The following is a 15896-nucleotide window of genomic DNA, read 5'->3' as shown; positions in this document are numbered from 1 at the left end:
TAGAAGACAAATAAGAGGAGCTATGCTAGAGGTATATAAAATAATTAATGCAATAGAGGAGGTAAATTGAGAGCTTCTATTTATCTTTTCTGATAGTATGAGAACAAGAAGGCGCACATTGAAATTAAAAAGCAACAAGTTTAAAATGATAAAAGGAAATGTTTTCCTCCTATCAATATATATTTTAACCTGTGGAACTCATTGGCACAGGATGTCACTGAGGTAAATAATTCTGAGCAGTTGAAAAAAGGAGTAACTGTTTATATGGATAATGGGAAAACCCACAGTTACATTAAATAGGCAAAGGAAACCAGAGAGACAAACCTGCGTTCTTCTGGGCATAAGCCAGGCACTGACTGACCAGAATGGGGAAGAAAACTAACTTCTGTAGAGGTTATTCCATAATGGAATAAAGGCGGGGGACCTAATGCTGCCTTCTGCTGCATCTGGTATTGACTCATTTCAGAGATGGGATACAAGGCCTTTATATAAAAAGAAACAAAAAGAGCTTCTCTAATTCCCTCTGCTGTTAACTATTAAAGGTGGGAGGGAGAGACTGAGAAAGATTAGGGCCCCACACAGGAAATGTGGGTGTTGCACAAACATGGGTGAGATCTCTTTTGAAAGTTCCAGCTTGCAACCTTATGGACTGGGCGTGTGCTGGGTGTAACTTCCTCAGCGTTAGCCTGCTTGACTCATCCCAGTAGCCAAGAGGAAGTAAAGAACCAAAAGAAACTGGAAACCTTACAGAATCAGAAGCTCTTCCTAGGTTTGTGGAAAATTTGGCAAACGTTTTCAACGTTCAGTTTGATTGTTTTTTAATAGATTGTGGACCCTGCAAAGAACTGAGCTCAAATGTCTGGGCAGGTATAGGGAAACCCCACTCAATTGTACAGTCTCTCATATCCACCCAGTGTGAGTGCAGAGCTTCATCACTAACAGCAGTGTAACTGTAATACTGGGACAGTGGGTCATTGTGTTCTGGTGCCTGAATAGTGGTGCAGGTCAGAGGGCTCTCTGTCCATGGCACTGTGGCCATCAAAACTCCTTTTTGTGACCATAATATTGTTTGTGTGGTTGACCACATAGTACCACAATGTGTTGGCATCTCTGTCCATCTTCCATTCATGTGTACATCAAGGCAACACAAAGGGTAAGTCCACACTGCAAAGAGCCTCCCAGCCTGTGCAGAGGGATTCATGCTAGCTCTGCTCAAGCTAGAGTGCTAAAAATGGCTGAGTAGACCAGGTCAGGTGGCAGCACGGGGGGGTCGGGTGGAGCTGCTGCCTGGGCCAGTGTCCACGCTGCTGTTTTTAGCATGTTAGCTTGAGCGGAGCTAGCATAAGTCAGTCTGCCTGGGCAGGTAGGCTCACTCGCAGCTGTAGAGTAGACCTACTGAAGCAGGCCTGGCTTCTTAAACGGTACAGTGAGATGTGAGGCATGTGTTTCATGTATCAAAGGCTTCTGCCTCATAAATCTTAGGCAGGTGTATGCTATGGGCTTCTGGCCCGTGGAAGTCAATGGAAATTTTGCCATTGACTTCCAGCGGGTCTGGATTTCATCCTGTATGTCTATGTGCACAGCTAAAGTTAAACCCTCCAGTTCTGTTTTAGCTGCAGAGCAGTGGATCATGTATCAAGGCTGTGATGCTGCATTCTTGTTGCAGTGTAGCAGCTGTGCTTTCATTTCCACTTATAGGAGCTGTTCTAAACTAAATCACAACTGTCATTTCAGCAACAAAGGAGATTACAATGAGGAAAGGTGGGGAGGGCTGAATTTGCTAGTTGAAATGGAGCACCAGAATTTAACAGGCTGTAACAACATTGCTCCTTAATATTCACGTCTAGGATAGAATGTTGTGTGCACCTACAGATGCATTCAGTTATGGTGGGGAAAGACATAGGGGGAGCCTTTGTTTGAATGTATTTGTTACCAGTTCAACAAAGTGTTGGCTCAGTGGACAAAACCTCAAATGCAATCATCTTTCTAAAATTAATCTTTACTCCTCCCTCTCCCTCTTCTGTTCCTTTGTCTCCTCTCTTCCTTTGGATTTTTTTGTCTTTCACCCTCCCTTCTCTTTCCTCTTCCTTGTTTTATCTGTCTCGCCTCTCCTCCCTTCACCCATGTGTTATGGAGACCCTCCTCAAGCTCAGAAGAGCTAGATAGGTCTTCCCCCAGAGCCTGTTGGCATGGTTCTTTCAGTTGGCCCAAGAAACTGTGTAGAAAGACACTCCCTACGCTTCCTTGCCAATGGCTTTAGCTACAGTACTCTTAGCTGTTGCTAACACTGAGGAACTAAGCTGGGTCCCCAGTTCTGATGCAGCCAGCCACCTCCTCAATGCCTTCTAACTGTCCCACCCCACTCTACTTCCCATGTGTATGTCTTCCTTGTTCTCTTCCACTCATTCCACTCCACTTTCCTGTTCTGTGTCCCTGTTCCGTTTCTATCTCCTTTTTGTGTCTTTTCCCTTCTCCTTCTCCCATCCTTCCCAAATTGTGTTGGTCTGGCAGCTCCTTGGTGGTAGAAGGAGAAAATATTTCTCTCCTTTCCACTCTTCAGCTCCACAGCAATGGAGCAGATTGCACCTCTGCTAAACTTGCTCTGGGCACTTTCCTCCAGGCACAACTGAATTTGACCTAAATCTTTGTCAGTTTCACTCTTGGTATTGCTGCCGGACATTGACTCAGCATTATGTGCAGTTGCAGCAGACTAAGTTCAGTCCTCGCTAGCTAGCAAATTCTACAGTGGAATTTGAAAAGGCAGGAGAAAGGAGGATGACCCATAATCCAGCATCACCCCTGTTACAGGGAGCACAATGCAGTGAGCTTACTGGGTTCTTTGGGATGCTGCAGTCTAGTGATGTAGCTTAAAATGAAAACGAAATAACTGAGGAAAGGATAAAATGATCATCATTGTTAGCTGGGTGCCACTAATGCACTCTGGTCCATCTGGAGAAAGACATAGCCCTGCCCCAAGGAGCCTACATTATATAGGAGACTAGCTGATACAGCCTGACACACACTATGCTGCGTGATCTGATGAAGGCCAGTTGAATCTTATTTTAGGGAAGTTAATACTGTGTAATCCTTCAGTGTATCTCTAAAGAATTCCCCATGCTTTGATCACTTGATGTTCCCTCACTAGTATGATGATTAGACTTTGCCATTTCTTAATCAACTTCCAGACAACTTTATAAATAATAGCTCCTGCAATATCCTCGACAGTGTGTTCATGTCATGGCTCTAACTAGACATTTCCCTTCTCAATGGCCAGAGGAAAATGAGGAACGTACCATGATTGATCCCAACTCCAAAGAAGACTCCAAGTTCAAAGAACTGATCAAGGTAGGAAGTAAATACTTGTCTTGTTTTTCTTTCATGAAAAAATCTTTAGATCGCTATATGTAATCCTTTGCAAACCAGAGATATATATCTATGTAAAGGGATAATAATTCATGAACTGTCCTGGATATTGAGGTCACGTACAAGTGCTAGGAAGTAAAGCCAACAGCAAAGAAGATATGAGAAGAGGTTGGCAGACATCTGAGAGCCTGAGGATGCCAAGGGAGGGGAGATGAAGGCTACAGTTTCATCCCTTTAAATACTGAAGTGAGGCAGAATTCAGCTTGAATCTAGCAATGATCACAATGCCATTCCTCATGATGTGAGAGACTGGGCTCCCTGTCACTGTGATAGCAGGGAAAACAGTTTTGAAAGGAGTGCAGATGGATGAAATGTAGGGGAGGAACAGGATTTTTCGCTGGGTGTGAAATTCTGCCATGGTGGAGGAGGGCCCATGCTCTATGTTGTGGAGCCCCAGCAGTGCTCCTGTTCCAGGAAGGGGGAAGGTGAAATGGTTGTGCAGGGTGGTCTTCATATTTGCGCACTGGGGGAGTGGGTCCAGGCTAGGTCCAAGTGGAGAGGAGCGTTGAGAGTATAGGACTATCGGCATTGCCATAATGAGTAGACCTGAGGTCCATCTTGTCCAGCATGCTGTCCTCTATGATGACTAGAGCCAGATGCTTCAGAAAAAGATGTAAGAACCCCACAGTAGGCAGAGGTGGCATAATCTGCCCCCCACCTTAGGTGTCTCATTCTGGTCTCTTAAAACTAGAGATTGGCTTACGGTTAAGATCTAAAGCTTGAAGTTTAACATCCCTTCCACTATATTTTGTTGTTTATTATGCTCACTCTGGATGGTCTTGGTATCCATATAAATATCTAGTCTCTTTTTGAATTCTTGGCCTCAATGACCCCCTGTGGCAATGAGTTCCACAGAATAATTACGTGTTGTGTGAACATTATTTTCTTTTGCTGGTCTTGAATTTTCCTCCTTTCAGTTTCATTGAATGTCCCTTTGCTTTTGTGTTATGAGACAGGGAGAATAGAAGCTTCTGATCTACCTGTGTGCTAGAGGAGGGACTGGATCCGTGATTGTCATATATCCAGTAGCTGGGAGCATCTGCACTAGGTGTGTGGAGGGGCAGCAGCTGTTGTGCTAGCTCAGGATCTGTAGTGTTGCCCCACAGCCTGTCCTATAACGGTTGTAGACTCCATCCCACTGCAGCCCGAGTTCCGCACACAGTGCTCATTTACTCATGCTCTGTGTGAGGTGGAGGAGTCTAACCCGGAGTGTGTAGCATTTAGAAGGGCCAGTTTAAGGGTTAGGGCGTTGAGGTTAACGGAGTGAAGGTTGGAGCAGAGAGAGAAGTGTTGGCAGGTTTGTACCCTAATGCAGTGGTTCTCAACCAGGGATCTGGGGGTGGGGGGGCCGTGAGCAGGTTTCAGGGGGGCCACGAAGCAGGACCAGTGTTAGACTTGCTGGGGCCCAGGGCAGAAAGCTGAAGCCCCATCGCATGGGACTGAAGCCTGGGGCTCTGAGTCCCACCACCCGGGGCTGAAGCCGAAGCCTGAGCAATGTAACTTCGCCGGGGCCCCAGTGACATGGGGCCCCAGGCAATTGCCCAGCTTGCTACCCCCTAATGCCGGCCCTGGCTTTTATATGCAGAAAACCAGTTATTGTGGCACAGGTGGACTGTGAAGTTTTTATAGCATGTTGGGGGGGGGGCTCCGAAAGAGAAAGGTTGAGAACCCCTGCCCTAATGCATCCTTTCTTCCCAGAAGCTTTCATGCTCCTACTACTTTCTTACTACATTTCCTGTACTTGCCTCTCTGCGTGCGAGGCTTTTGGTTTATATTGCTTTGGATAGAAACCACAGTGCAATAATACTTAGATGTGTCAGAAAAATCTGGATTATGTAATCCCATGAAGGAGGCAAGGACGTGTGCTTTGATGCATTCTTGTCAGGGTATCTTTACATCACTGGAGTGAATGCATGCTTCAAAGAAATACCACAGCAGCCTATGTATGTACTTACAACACACCCATCATTGTATTATCAGCACTGCAGTGGCAAGACATCGCTTTAGAAACATAACTGCAGCTTCCTGTCCAGTTGCAAATCCATCTTTAGAGAGGAGCTGTGTGCAAGTACACGTGATATTATTCCCATTGAATATGTTGTAGAATTTCACTCATTCTCACTGTGTTAATCCTCAGACGCAACAGTGCTTGCAAAAACCCTACTGGTCTTGTGCCGCTATTCCAAACTGTACTACAGGGTGTTCATGGCTGTCCTATGAATAATCAAAACTGAACGAGTGTGGTCAGAATAAGTGAACCAAGCACACTCTGGAATGCAGTACACTTGATTTAAAATCTTGTTAGTTTGCTACAAGGTCTGTTCCTGATCCTGTTGAAATCAGTAGGAGCTTTGCTATTGAATTTAGTGAGACTTGAAGCCCTTATGGTGTGGTCAGGTATGAATCTTTTGAGTCATTAATACAAATTAGCAAGATTCTCCTCCCCTCAAAATCTGACTAGAGCAAGGATGAAGACTTGAGCCCTGATACTGTAATGTGCTCCTCATAGGCACAAAGGTCTCTATGCATGGGTTACATTGCAGGATCGGGGCCTGGTTCACCATTACTCAGCACAGTTGCTTACAAATCAGACTGGTAAGATTTTACTCCCACTTTGGGCAATGGAGAACTGATCCCTATGTCCTGGAAACCACTAGGGGCCGTTTCCTCTGGACCATCCAAAAAGAGCCTTGTGTTTATTCTTGTGGGGCTACTCCAGAGAGGAGAGCCATATATAAATGTGAATATTCGTTAACCATTCACAAGCTTAATTTAAAGCAGGAGTTGGAAAGGCATAGTTGGAAAGGAATCTGAGGACGAACTTGGTGTGAGACTGTGAGGCAGAGAGGGGATTGAATTATGCTGTGATTGTACCTGAATGACTTAATGAAAGTGTGATGGGTTGATCTTCTCTTTGCTTTGTATTCTTTTAATGGGTCATTAAGCTGTCTATTACTATTGTTGTTTATTATTTGAGTTGTGGTAGCACCTAAGAACCCTAACTGGGACCAGGACCCCATTTTGCTAGATTCTGTACAAACCCAGAACAAGACAGTCTGTGCTCCACAGGGCTTACAATCTAAGATCACCATTAAATAAAGAGGGAAAAACTGAATAGTGACTTTTATAGCTTTAATTTTGATCCTAAACCTTTTCAGGATTTCTTTCCCCTCTCTAAAAAGCTGATACATCTACAGTATTTTTAATCCCTCTTCTTAATTTTTCCCACTCCACTCACATACACGCTCACAAATCAATGTTGTGAAAAGCAGAGTCAGGGCAGGGAAGCCCCTGGGAAAATGAACCAGGGAATCTAATAGTGACATATAGTTTAATACCTTTTGGCTCCACAGAAAAGGATGTTTAATCTCTTCTTCCCTGCTGCAATAAGAATTGTATCCGTAGTGGATTAAGCACCTCAGGCTTTTGTTTGCATTTGGAAGTGATTAAAACATAACTGTCCTAGCTCTGGGGGAGACAGACTGTAGAATCCCACTGTAATGCAGAAAGAACAAAAGGGAAAATAACTTTTCATCTCAGCTAAAGCAAGCATAGTAAATCTCTTATACTGAATGGCTGCTGTGTGGAGAACTCTATAATAGATGCTTTGACTGCTCTTACAGAACTGAAAATGAGCACAAGCTAGAGGTGGGCTTACAAAAGAAAAAAAGTGATGTGTAGTATAATTATATATTTTAAAAATAGTCTGGCACAATGGGTCAGGAGGAAATCCAGCTGCAAAGAACAACTAGATAATCAAATAAATCCCATCAGTGGCCATCAGTCCTTGTTTTCCACTTCATTTACATCTGCGTGTAGCGAATTACAGTTCTGGTCTTGGTAGAACTGTAGGTTCTGATTAGAGTTGTATGAAATTTACTAGATGGCCCAAAGCTGGAAGCTCAGATCAAAACATAAGAACTGAGGCAATAATTCATAGTAAATAGCTTATCCAGGAATTTTTGGACTTTCTTGCTGTGGGTGACCTTCTTAAACTTTTCTCAAACTCATTTGTTCTTGGTCTGTGGCTTATTTGCAAACAATTTTATGTGAGTATTTGGAATTCAGCTTGGATGGTTACTTTTGATTGGTCACTTGGGTTGCTTGGTGTCAAGGTTCCTCCCCCACTCTGAACTCTAGGGTACAGATGTGGGGATCTGCATGAAAACCTCCTAAGCTTACTTTTACCAGCTTAGGTTAAAACTTCCCCAAGGTACAAACTTTTACCTTTTGCCCTTGGACTTTCGCTGCCACCACCAAACGTCTAACCGGGTTTTTTATTAGGAAAGAGCCATTTGGAAACGTCTTTCCCCCCCAAAATCCTCCCAAATCTTACCCCCTTTTTTCTGGGGAAGGTTTGATAAAAATCCTCACCAATTTGCATAGGTGACCACAGACCCAAACCCTTGGATCTTAAGAACAAGGAAAAAGCATTCAGTTTCTTAAAAGAAGAATTTTAATAGAAGAAAAAGTAAAAAAGAATCACCTCTGTAAACTCAGGATGGTAAATACCTTACAGGGTAATTAGATTCAAAACACAGAGAATCCCTCTAGGCAAAACCTTAAGTTACAAAAAGACACACAGACAGGAATATCCGTTCCATTCAGCACAGCTTATTTCCTCAGCCATTTTTAAGAAATCATAATCTAACGCATATCTAGCTAGATTACGTACTAAGTTCTAAGACTCCATTCCTGTTCTGTCCCCGGCAAAAGCATCACCCAGACAGTCAGAGAGGCTTTGTTTCTTCCTCCTCCCAGCTTTTGAAAGTATCTTGTCTCCTCATTGGTCATTTTGGTCAGGTGCCAGCGAGGTTATCCTAGCTTCTTAACCCTTTACAGGTGAAAGGATTCTTCCTCAGGCCAGGAGGGATTTTAAAGGTGTTTACCCTTCCCTTTATATTTAAAGACACTTGGTATGTGGCTCTTCTCTGATTAGATAAGCATGTCATAATTCTTAGGGCTTGTCTCCATGACCCTGCAGTTTGGATTATCAGGGTGTGAACTGTAGCGCACACCAAAGTGCTGCATTGTAAATGCCCCAGGTGGACATAAATTAATGCAAACTAGGTACCTTTTCGTTTGCACCAGCAGCGTCCACATGGGGCAGTTACAACCCATCACTTTGGTGTGCACGTCAGTGTACGCCCCTGTAAACTGAAGTCTGGGGCCATGTAGACAAGCCCTTATTATCAGGTTTCCAATATGAATGTTCTTGTTTACATATTTAACATTTGTTTGCCGTTAATATCCTGACTCGCTGCTTTAAGATTCTCTGTTTTGGTGAACATTCCTACCATTAAATTGTTTACTAGAGTAAACACCGAAGTGATGTGAACATAGTAGAAACCAATCCATTTAAATAATTCTAATGTGTACTCAGGGATATTTGTAAGCTATTCCAGTTCTACTGAACAACTTCAAATATTGTGATCTTGAGAGTAATGCAGATTTGAATCCCCTTTAACTCTCACATCTATGTGTTCTGTTGTTTGTTGGATCCAAAACTGGAAGGGGCCTAACTTTTGGTTCTGGTCCAGATAGAGCCAAAGAGTGTAATTTCCAAAAGTGTCTAAGACCCAGATTTTTAAAGGATTTAGGCATTTCTCTACTCAGTATTACAATTCTTAACTGACTTAGGTGCCTACATCTCACTGAAAGTCAGTGGGATTTAGGCTCCTAAATCAATTAGCACTTTTGAAAACTTTATCCAAAATCTCATGTAAACACCTATTCTCTTAGATTTCCCCCATTCAAGATGAGGGAGATCTTGCAACATCTGTGTTACAGTTTCAGGATTAACTGCACCTTTGGTATCCCTCCTTGATGGCATCCACTTAAGGTTTAGACTTCCCAGCACTCACTTCTCTTGGTGTGGAGAACTGGCCTCTCTCCTGTTAGTCAGGGGGGTTTAGGCTTGCAGTCCCTCTGCACCTTCCTGTGGTTTTTCCAACAGATCTGAGCAGGGTACAGAACCTGTCATTAACTTTTTTCTCCAGAGGCTATAACACTGTACACCGATTTACCAACAAGCCTTCACAAAGCTACATTTATTCTTAGGGCAAAAGCATTACAGAAAAAACCTATAAAAACAATAAAAGAATCTACACACATGCTAAATGCTTACCAGAGGTTATTCCCAACCCCAACATAAGGCTCTGGTGGGCGTCAGTCTTTCAAACCCCACAACTGGCTTTGCCCCTTGGTTACAAGTTCATGTCAGTTTTTAAATTGGGAACCAGAAACCGACTGATACCGATTGGTCAGTTCAGCTCTTTCTTGATGCAGCTCTTGTGCCTTTGATCTCCAGTCTCTGGGTACAGGTCAATGGCCCTCTCCTCAGGATGTAGCTTCAAAAGGCTGTTTTTTTGCACAACCAGGGTTGCGGCATTTGGATTAATCACTCCTCAGGGATTCCCCACTTACTGTCTCAAAAGTCCATGCCTGTCTGGCATAATTGAAGGAGTTTGAACTCCGTACACTTCCCAGGTCTCACATCTGTCACAATTAGGGTGACCAGACAGCAACTGTGAAAAATCAGGACAAAGGTTGGAGAGTGCCTGTATAAGACAAAGCCCCAAATATCAGGAGTGTCCCTATAAAATCGGGACATCTGGTCACCCTAGTTACAATCAGCTGATCTTACAAGGTTTTGCCATTTAGGGTCAAAATCTTGCAAAGATAGCTTGGAGTATTTTGTTGTTGTCAAATTTAAACCTGAAACCTATCCCTTTCAGGTTCAGATTCGACAGCAACCAAACCTTTCAAGTTATTTTTGACACAGAAACCTTGTAAAATCAACTGATGTTGCAAGATGTTTTGGACCTTAAACACTCTCTCCTAAACTGAATCCTGCTCCAAGCAATGATACTTGGTCAAGCCCTGATTTCAACAAACATTTTCATTTAGTTTTCACTCCTTCAAGGTTAAATGCATAGTTTGGGTAAGTCAGATCTGATGAAGACAAACATTAAATTTCAACCATTAAGCTGTGAGCTTTGAGCATGGGTTTGCGAGTTTTCACAGAGGCCTACCATGTGACTAACCAGTGCAAGTTTTGTTCAAAAAAGCTAGATGTTCAGTCTTAAAAATAAAAAAACGCTTGTCCAGAAACAGCCTGCACTGAAGGTTTAGCCAAAAGGCTTGCAGACCTGCATGACTTACACCAGCAGTTTCCACACTCAACCACAAAGTGAGCTAAGCTCTCTTGTTTTTTGCATGCTTTCACATTTTCTTGCGGAAGGCTCTTCCAACTCTTGTTTTAATGACCTTTTGCTTGGAGTTGGCTTTCTTTGCTCGGCTTCCTGCTTTCCCATTGTGCCAAGTGCTCTTACGTACTCGTTTTGTTTTTATTTTGTGTTCTTTATTTGCAACAGCGGTGACCTAGGGCTCTTTGTCCTTGATCTCTGCAAGTTTGCTCTGAACAAGTTTCAACGTGTTCTGGGGCAGGCAGCCTTTCTAATAAAGCACTTTATGGGACTGGTGAAGTTTGACGCAAAAAATGAGCGTACCTGTCCATAATACGAGTCAGCCAGGCAGACCAGATTTTTTTTTTCCTTGTAGGATATTCACACCATTTTATTTCTGGGTTCTGCCTGTAGCAATTTCAATTTTCAACCCAGCACTCGATAATAAAACATGGCTCATTACATCAAACATAAGAGTTTGTCCTAAAAGTGGTTTAATAAATATGTGTGTCAAAATTTAAAGCACCACTGGCATGTTTATGCAATTTATTATGCATATATGTGCCTGGGGATCTGATACAGTTGCAGATTGTTTTTATATGTCTCTGTCTGTATGAGGCAGCAGGTGAGGTGATGGTGGGGAGAGGAGTTGATTTTATTGCAGTTTTAAAACTGCTACTAGCCAAATACTGTAGAACACTTAAGAGAAATTCCACTTTTAGGAATTTAAGGCCCTGATCCAACAAAACACTTAAGCATGCATGTAACTTTGAGCACACAGATTCTCCCACTGACTCCAGTGGGACTACTCACATGCTCAGTTAAGTACATGCTTAAGTGCTTTGTTGTGTCTGAACCTATATTGAGCTGCTTAAACAGTCAACTATTACAGAAAATTCGCTAGATTGTGTCTGTCTTTGTGTAAATGGGAGACTTGGAAGACATGAAGAGTTACGCCTCTGTGGGCAATGAATCAGAAAAAAATTCTGTCTCTGTTGTACCTTTTAAATAAACCAAATTACTCCTGTTTCTCCTCTTGAAAGAGGTAAAAAGATCCAATGCAAAGAGCATTTTTTCAGGTTTCCTCAGCAAGACAAGCTTTTGCAATCAGGAAATCAATGGGCGATCTGGCTAACTTTGGTTTTTGAAAACTGCAGCTCTTGTCATTCTCTGAGGGCTTTTTCAAAAAGGTTCAGATGGATTATTTTTTAATTACAAAATCATTTTCTCTAGGAGGGCTGATATTGTGGGCTGCATATTAAATGAGTTTTCACATTTTTTGCCTTTTCCCCCCTTTTCAAATGTAGCCATTGTATTAATTTTTTTAGAAACCTGCCAACTAGTCCTTGTTTTATTTCTCTCTCTCCTTTATGTGTTTTTGCCAAGAGGTCTTTTTTATTCTAAATTTAAACTGTGAGTGCTGTAACTTTAACTCCTTACATAGGGTAACATTTTCCAAAGTACTTAAGTGACTTGGGAAGTCAATGGGATTTAGGTTCCTATTTTGAAAATGGTGCTTGGTGCTCCTAATTCACATAGATCCTTTTGAAATCTGTTTACCCATGGTCTCTCTCTCTCAATCTCTTCTCTGTCACTATTGTGATACGAGAAAGGTGATGAAGTAACTTCAGTCACAATCTTTTGTGCTAGATTTTAAAGAGCTTAGCACCCAAAAATTGCCATTGTTCCAATGGAAGCTGCTGTGGGCTGAGAACTTTTGCACATTTGAAACTCTAACCACTTCATTCAGGCTCTAAATGCACTTAAAAAAAGAAAAAAGAAATCTGGCCTTCTTCTTTTAAGGAATGATGCTAACCGTGTATTTCTTTATGGCTTCTTTCTCGCTAAACATTTTCTATTGCTGTCCAACAGTTATCAAGGTGATGTAGTTCAGGAAGAGGCTACAATATCTCTATTTTACCATCTGAGACAAGAAAGTATCTAGTTAATTGGGAGTTGCTTTTTACTGGAGTTAGTGAACGGTCTGTAATGCTAAAGGAGGCCTGTCTTCCTCTCCCACCCAATCCCCATTTCCTTCTTCTCTTCCTTTCACTGTAATGGCTCCTTCCTACCTTAAAAAACGACTGTAACCTCGTTCTCCCCCTTACCAACGAGACTGTACTGCCCTGCTGCCCCCAGAAAAGAGCTATAAGTTAGTTCCTTGACCTAGTCTGCAAGGGCTGCTCTGGTCACATGCACTGCCCTATTGTGCAATGCCTTCCAAACTCTTCTACACAGGTTGCACCCCACTTACTCTGCCTTGGCTGGGTGTAATCTTTGGCCAGCTGACAATGGCTGGGATTGTCAAAAGAGCCTAAGGCAGTAGGGCACCTAGTTCATGTTGAAAACTAAGAGGATGTGAGTGCCTAACTCCCGTAGGCTCTTTTGAAAAATCTCAGTCTAAATGTCGAGGAGAAGAACAGAGGGGTTGGTGCCCCTATCAAGACACGGCCTGAGAAGAGATCACTGAAGGGCTATGACATGTGGTGCACAGAGGAGAGGATGGACACTTTATTGTATACTTTGAGGAAGTGATGTTTGCTTGGCTGGAGTGAATGACAAAGCAGATACACGTAGCTTCTTTATGAACTCACAGAGGAGCAATGTCTAAACTATTGCAGAGCACTCAGTCATCAGATGCCTTTAAACTCTATCTCCCTCCTGCCCCCCCCCCCCATTGAAAAATACATTACACATGAGTCTCTTTAGTCATGTGCTTATATCCTGCACAGCATTAAAGAGCTGCTGCTATTGTCTCATGGAAATCTGTTCAAAACATTTTTAATTAAAAAAAAAAAAAAAAAGACTTGTAGAGCATTCTTTTTATTACCAAGTTTCGTTTGCTTCCAGGCAGCTTAAAGCAAAGGGCAGATGTGATGTTCATACCCGCAAACCTATCCCAGTTCACCCTGAGTCAAGGGCTTGCTATGTTGTCCAGCTGAAACTTGTGAAAAATTGTGCTCTTTTTTTAGCCCTGATTTTAGTAGCTCTGTTAATTTCTACAGTATCATGGAGACCTTTAAGAATCATGTTAGAGGTGCACATGTATAAAGATCTCAAAGCGATTTATGAATATTAAGGACTTGTCTACATGGCACTGGCAAAGCACCCTAGAAGGGTGTGTGTTTTTTTTTTTTAAAGCGTTCTAATGTGCTGCACTTTAACTGGCCCATGTAGATCCTGCTGGCACACCTTACATTTTAGACCCCTGCCCTAAAAGGTGCCTATTTTGTGTTAACATGAGCTAGGTACCTTTTACAGCATGCCAGCCATGTCTACGTGGGGCAATTAGAGTGCAGCACATTAGTGTGCTTTACCAATTACATCTCTCTGGCGCACTTTGCTGGCCCCATGTAGACAAGCCCTAAGTGTGTGTCTCTGCTGCTGTGCAGTAGCTTAATACAGCTGAACCTCACTAACTTGTATAAATTAGCCAAATACACCTTGTAACCAGCACACCCGAAATGCCTGTTTCTCCCAGTGTTGCTGACTCTTGTGATTTTTGTCACAAGTCTTGCAGTATTTGTTTTTTAAGCCCAGCTCCTGTCATCGCAGGATTACATAAAAATCTCAGCTTGCATGTAGAAAAACAAAGTAAGATCCAAAAGCTCATGGTTGTGGAGAAAAGGTGGAAATGTGGATTCTAACCAGAAAGCAAATCAATGGAATCCACAATTTTGTATATATAACATTTAAAACCTTATGATTTTTAAGCCATTCTCATGATTTTTGGGGGCCCTGACTCATGGTTTTTGAAGACTTGAGGTTGGCAATACTGCCTCTCCACTTATAAGCAAAGATTTAATAGCAGAAAGCAAGGTCTCTTATTACAAAAATTACATTACTTCAGCAAAATGTACTTTAATATAGAGAGCTTAACATAGTCAACTGGAGTAAAACAAGTGATGAACTACTTTTTTCCCATGCTAATGCCAACTAAACAAAGACATTTCACTGTTTTGCCTGTTACTTTTAAGGGGGTTATTTCTGGGGCTTGACAAACTTAATATTGTTCCTTTTTTAAAAGATTCTTTATGCTCCTTCCTGCTTCAGTTAGCACATGCAAGGTTTTATAGTTAATCTAATTTAGCATATGGGACCTGTCACGCACAGTACAGAGTGACTGCCAGACTGGCCCAGCTGACTAGCATTTTGGTTCCACACTACTCTGTCTGTCTATATTGTGCTGTGGGTGCACTATGTAAAGTCTCATTCAGGTCACCAGACTCCCAGTATTAGGGGCTTTGTCTTATATATGCAACTATTGCCTCCCGCCCTCTCCTCCAGAAGTGTCCTGATTTTTCACACTTGCTATCTGGTCAAGCAACTTCTCATCCATTTATTGCTTGGGTTGATAAAGGACTAGGATTATTCTTCAGGGAGCCTGTTTAGCCTATAGTAGGAGCTAGAGCTTATTGCCTTTGTAAAACACCCGTTCCTGTCTGGCCAATGGCCAAACAGTTGTAAAATACTGTTTAGTGTGTATATATACTGCTGCTCTGCTGTGCTCAGGTCTTTCTGACTGGTTTAGAGATCTTTTTAAAGCGCAATACTGTATTAATTACATATAACAGAGATTTAGCTCAAGTAGTGGTAGCCTGTGTTTTGGGAGCAAAAGGATCTGAATGGAATAATAGATGACAGTGAGCTGTATATTTTCATCACCTATTACTGACTGGCTCTAGAGAGGGAGAGGATTCTTGTGAGATCTGGGCTCCCAAAAAAGTTGAAGCATCTCTTCACCACCTGAGCTCTCTATTGTTTGGAAGTAAATATACAAGATGATTATTCATGCAGGGTTACCTGTTTCTGGTCCTTACTTTGATCACTGCTTGTGATACAAGTAACACACTTAAGTGATTAGACACTTGCCTCCCATCTCCATTCTCCCAGGTTCTAATTGACTGGATTAATGATGTCCTGGTGGAAGAGAGAATCATCGTTAAGCAGCTGGAAGAGGACCTTTATGATGGGCAAGTGCTGCAGAAGCTTTTGGGTGAGTTGAAGCTACAGAAGGGGGGCTTTGCAAAGAAGTCAGCCCCTTTGGTTTGATGGCTAGTTGCCCCCCACAGACTAGCTGTCTGCAGCTTTGGTAAAGTTAAATATTCAGCCCATCCCCCTTGGCAATCCATTTAATAAATTATAATGGTTCATCTTTCAGCCCATCCACCAACTTTAGATCTAGTGTGTCCACTTTTGAAAGTCTTTGGGCTGAGAGCAATCCATTTAATAAATTATAATGGTTCATATATTCAGCCCATCCACCTTGGCAATCAGGCACAGCGT

At 42.3% G+C, this 15896-nt stretch overlaps 1 protein-coding gene across 3 annotated transcripts in view; it reads left to right on the top strand.

The window, feature by feature from the left end:
• Positions 1-15896, top strand: part of PARVB (parvin beta) — a 98726-nt gene that overhangs the window by 40455 nt on the left and 42375 nt on the right. For all 3 annotated transcript variants that reach the window (XM_075121360.1, XM_048825152.2, XM_048825159.2), the window contains exons 3-4: positions 3275-3345; positions 15504-15606. In XM_075121360.1, coding sequence (XP_074977461.1) covers positions 3275-3345; positions 15504-15606 — 174 coding nt within the window. The remainder of the gene's footprint in view (positions 1-3274; positions 3346-15503; positions 15607-15896) is intronic.

Source organism: Caretta caretta, chromosome 1, assembly GCF_965140235.1.
Source record: "Caretta caretta isolate rCarCar2 chromosome 1, rCarCar1.hap1, whole genome shotgun sequence".
In the NCBI taxonomy this organism is placed as follows: domain Eukaryota; kingdom Metazoa; phylum Chordata; order Testudines; family Cheloniidae; genus Caretta; species Caretta caretta.
Note: the sequence above shows the minus strand (reverse complement) of the source record. Positions and strands in the feature narration are given on the sequence as shown.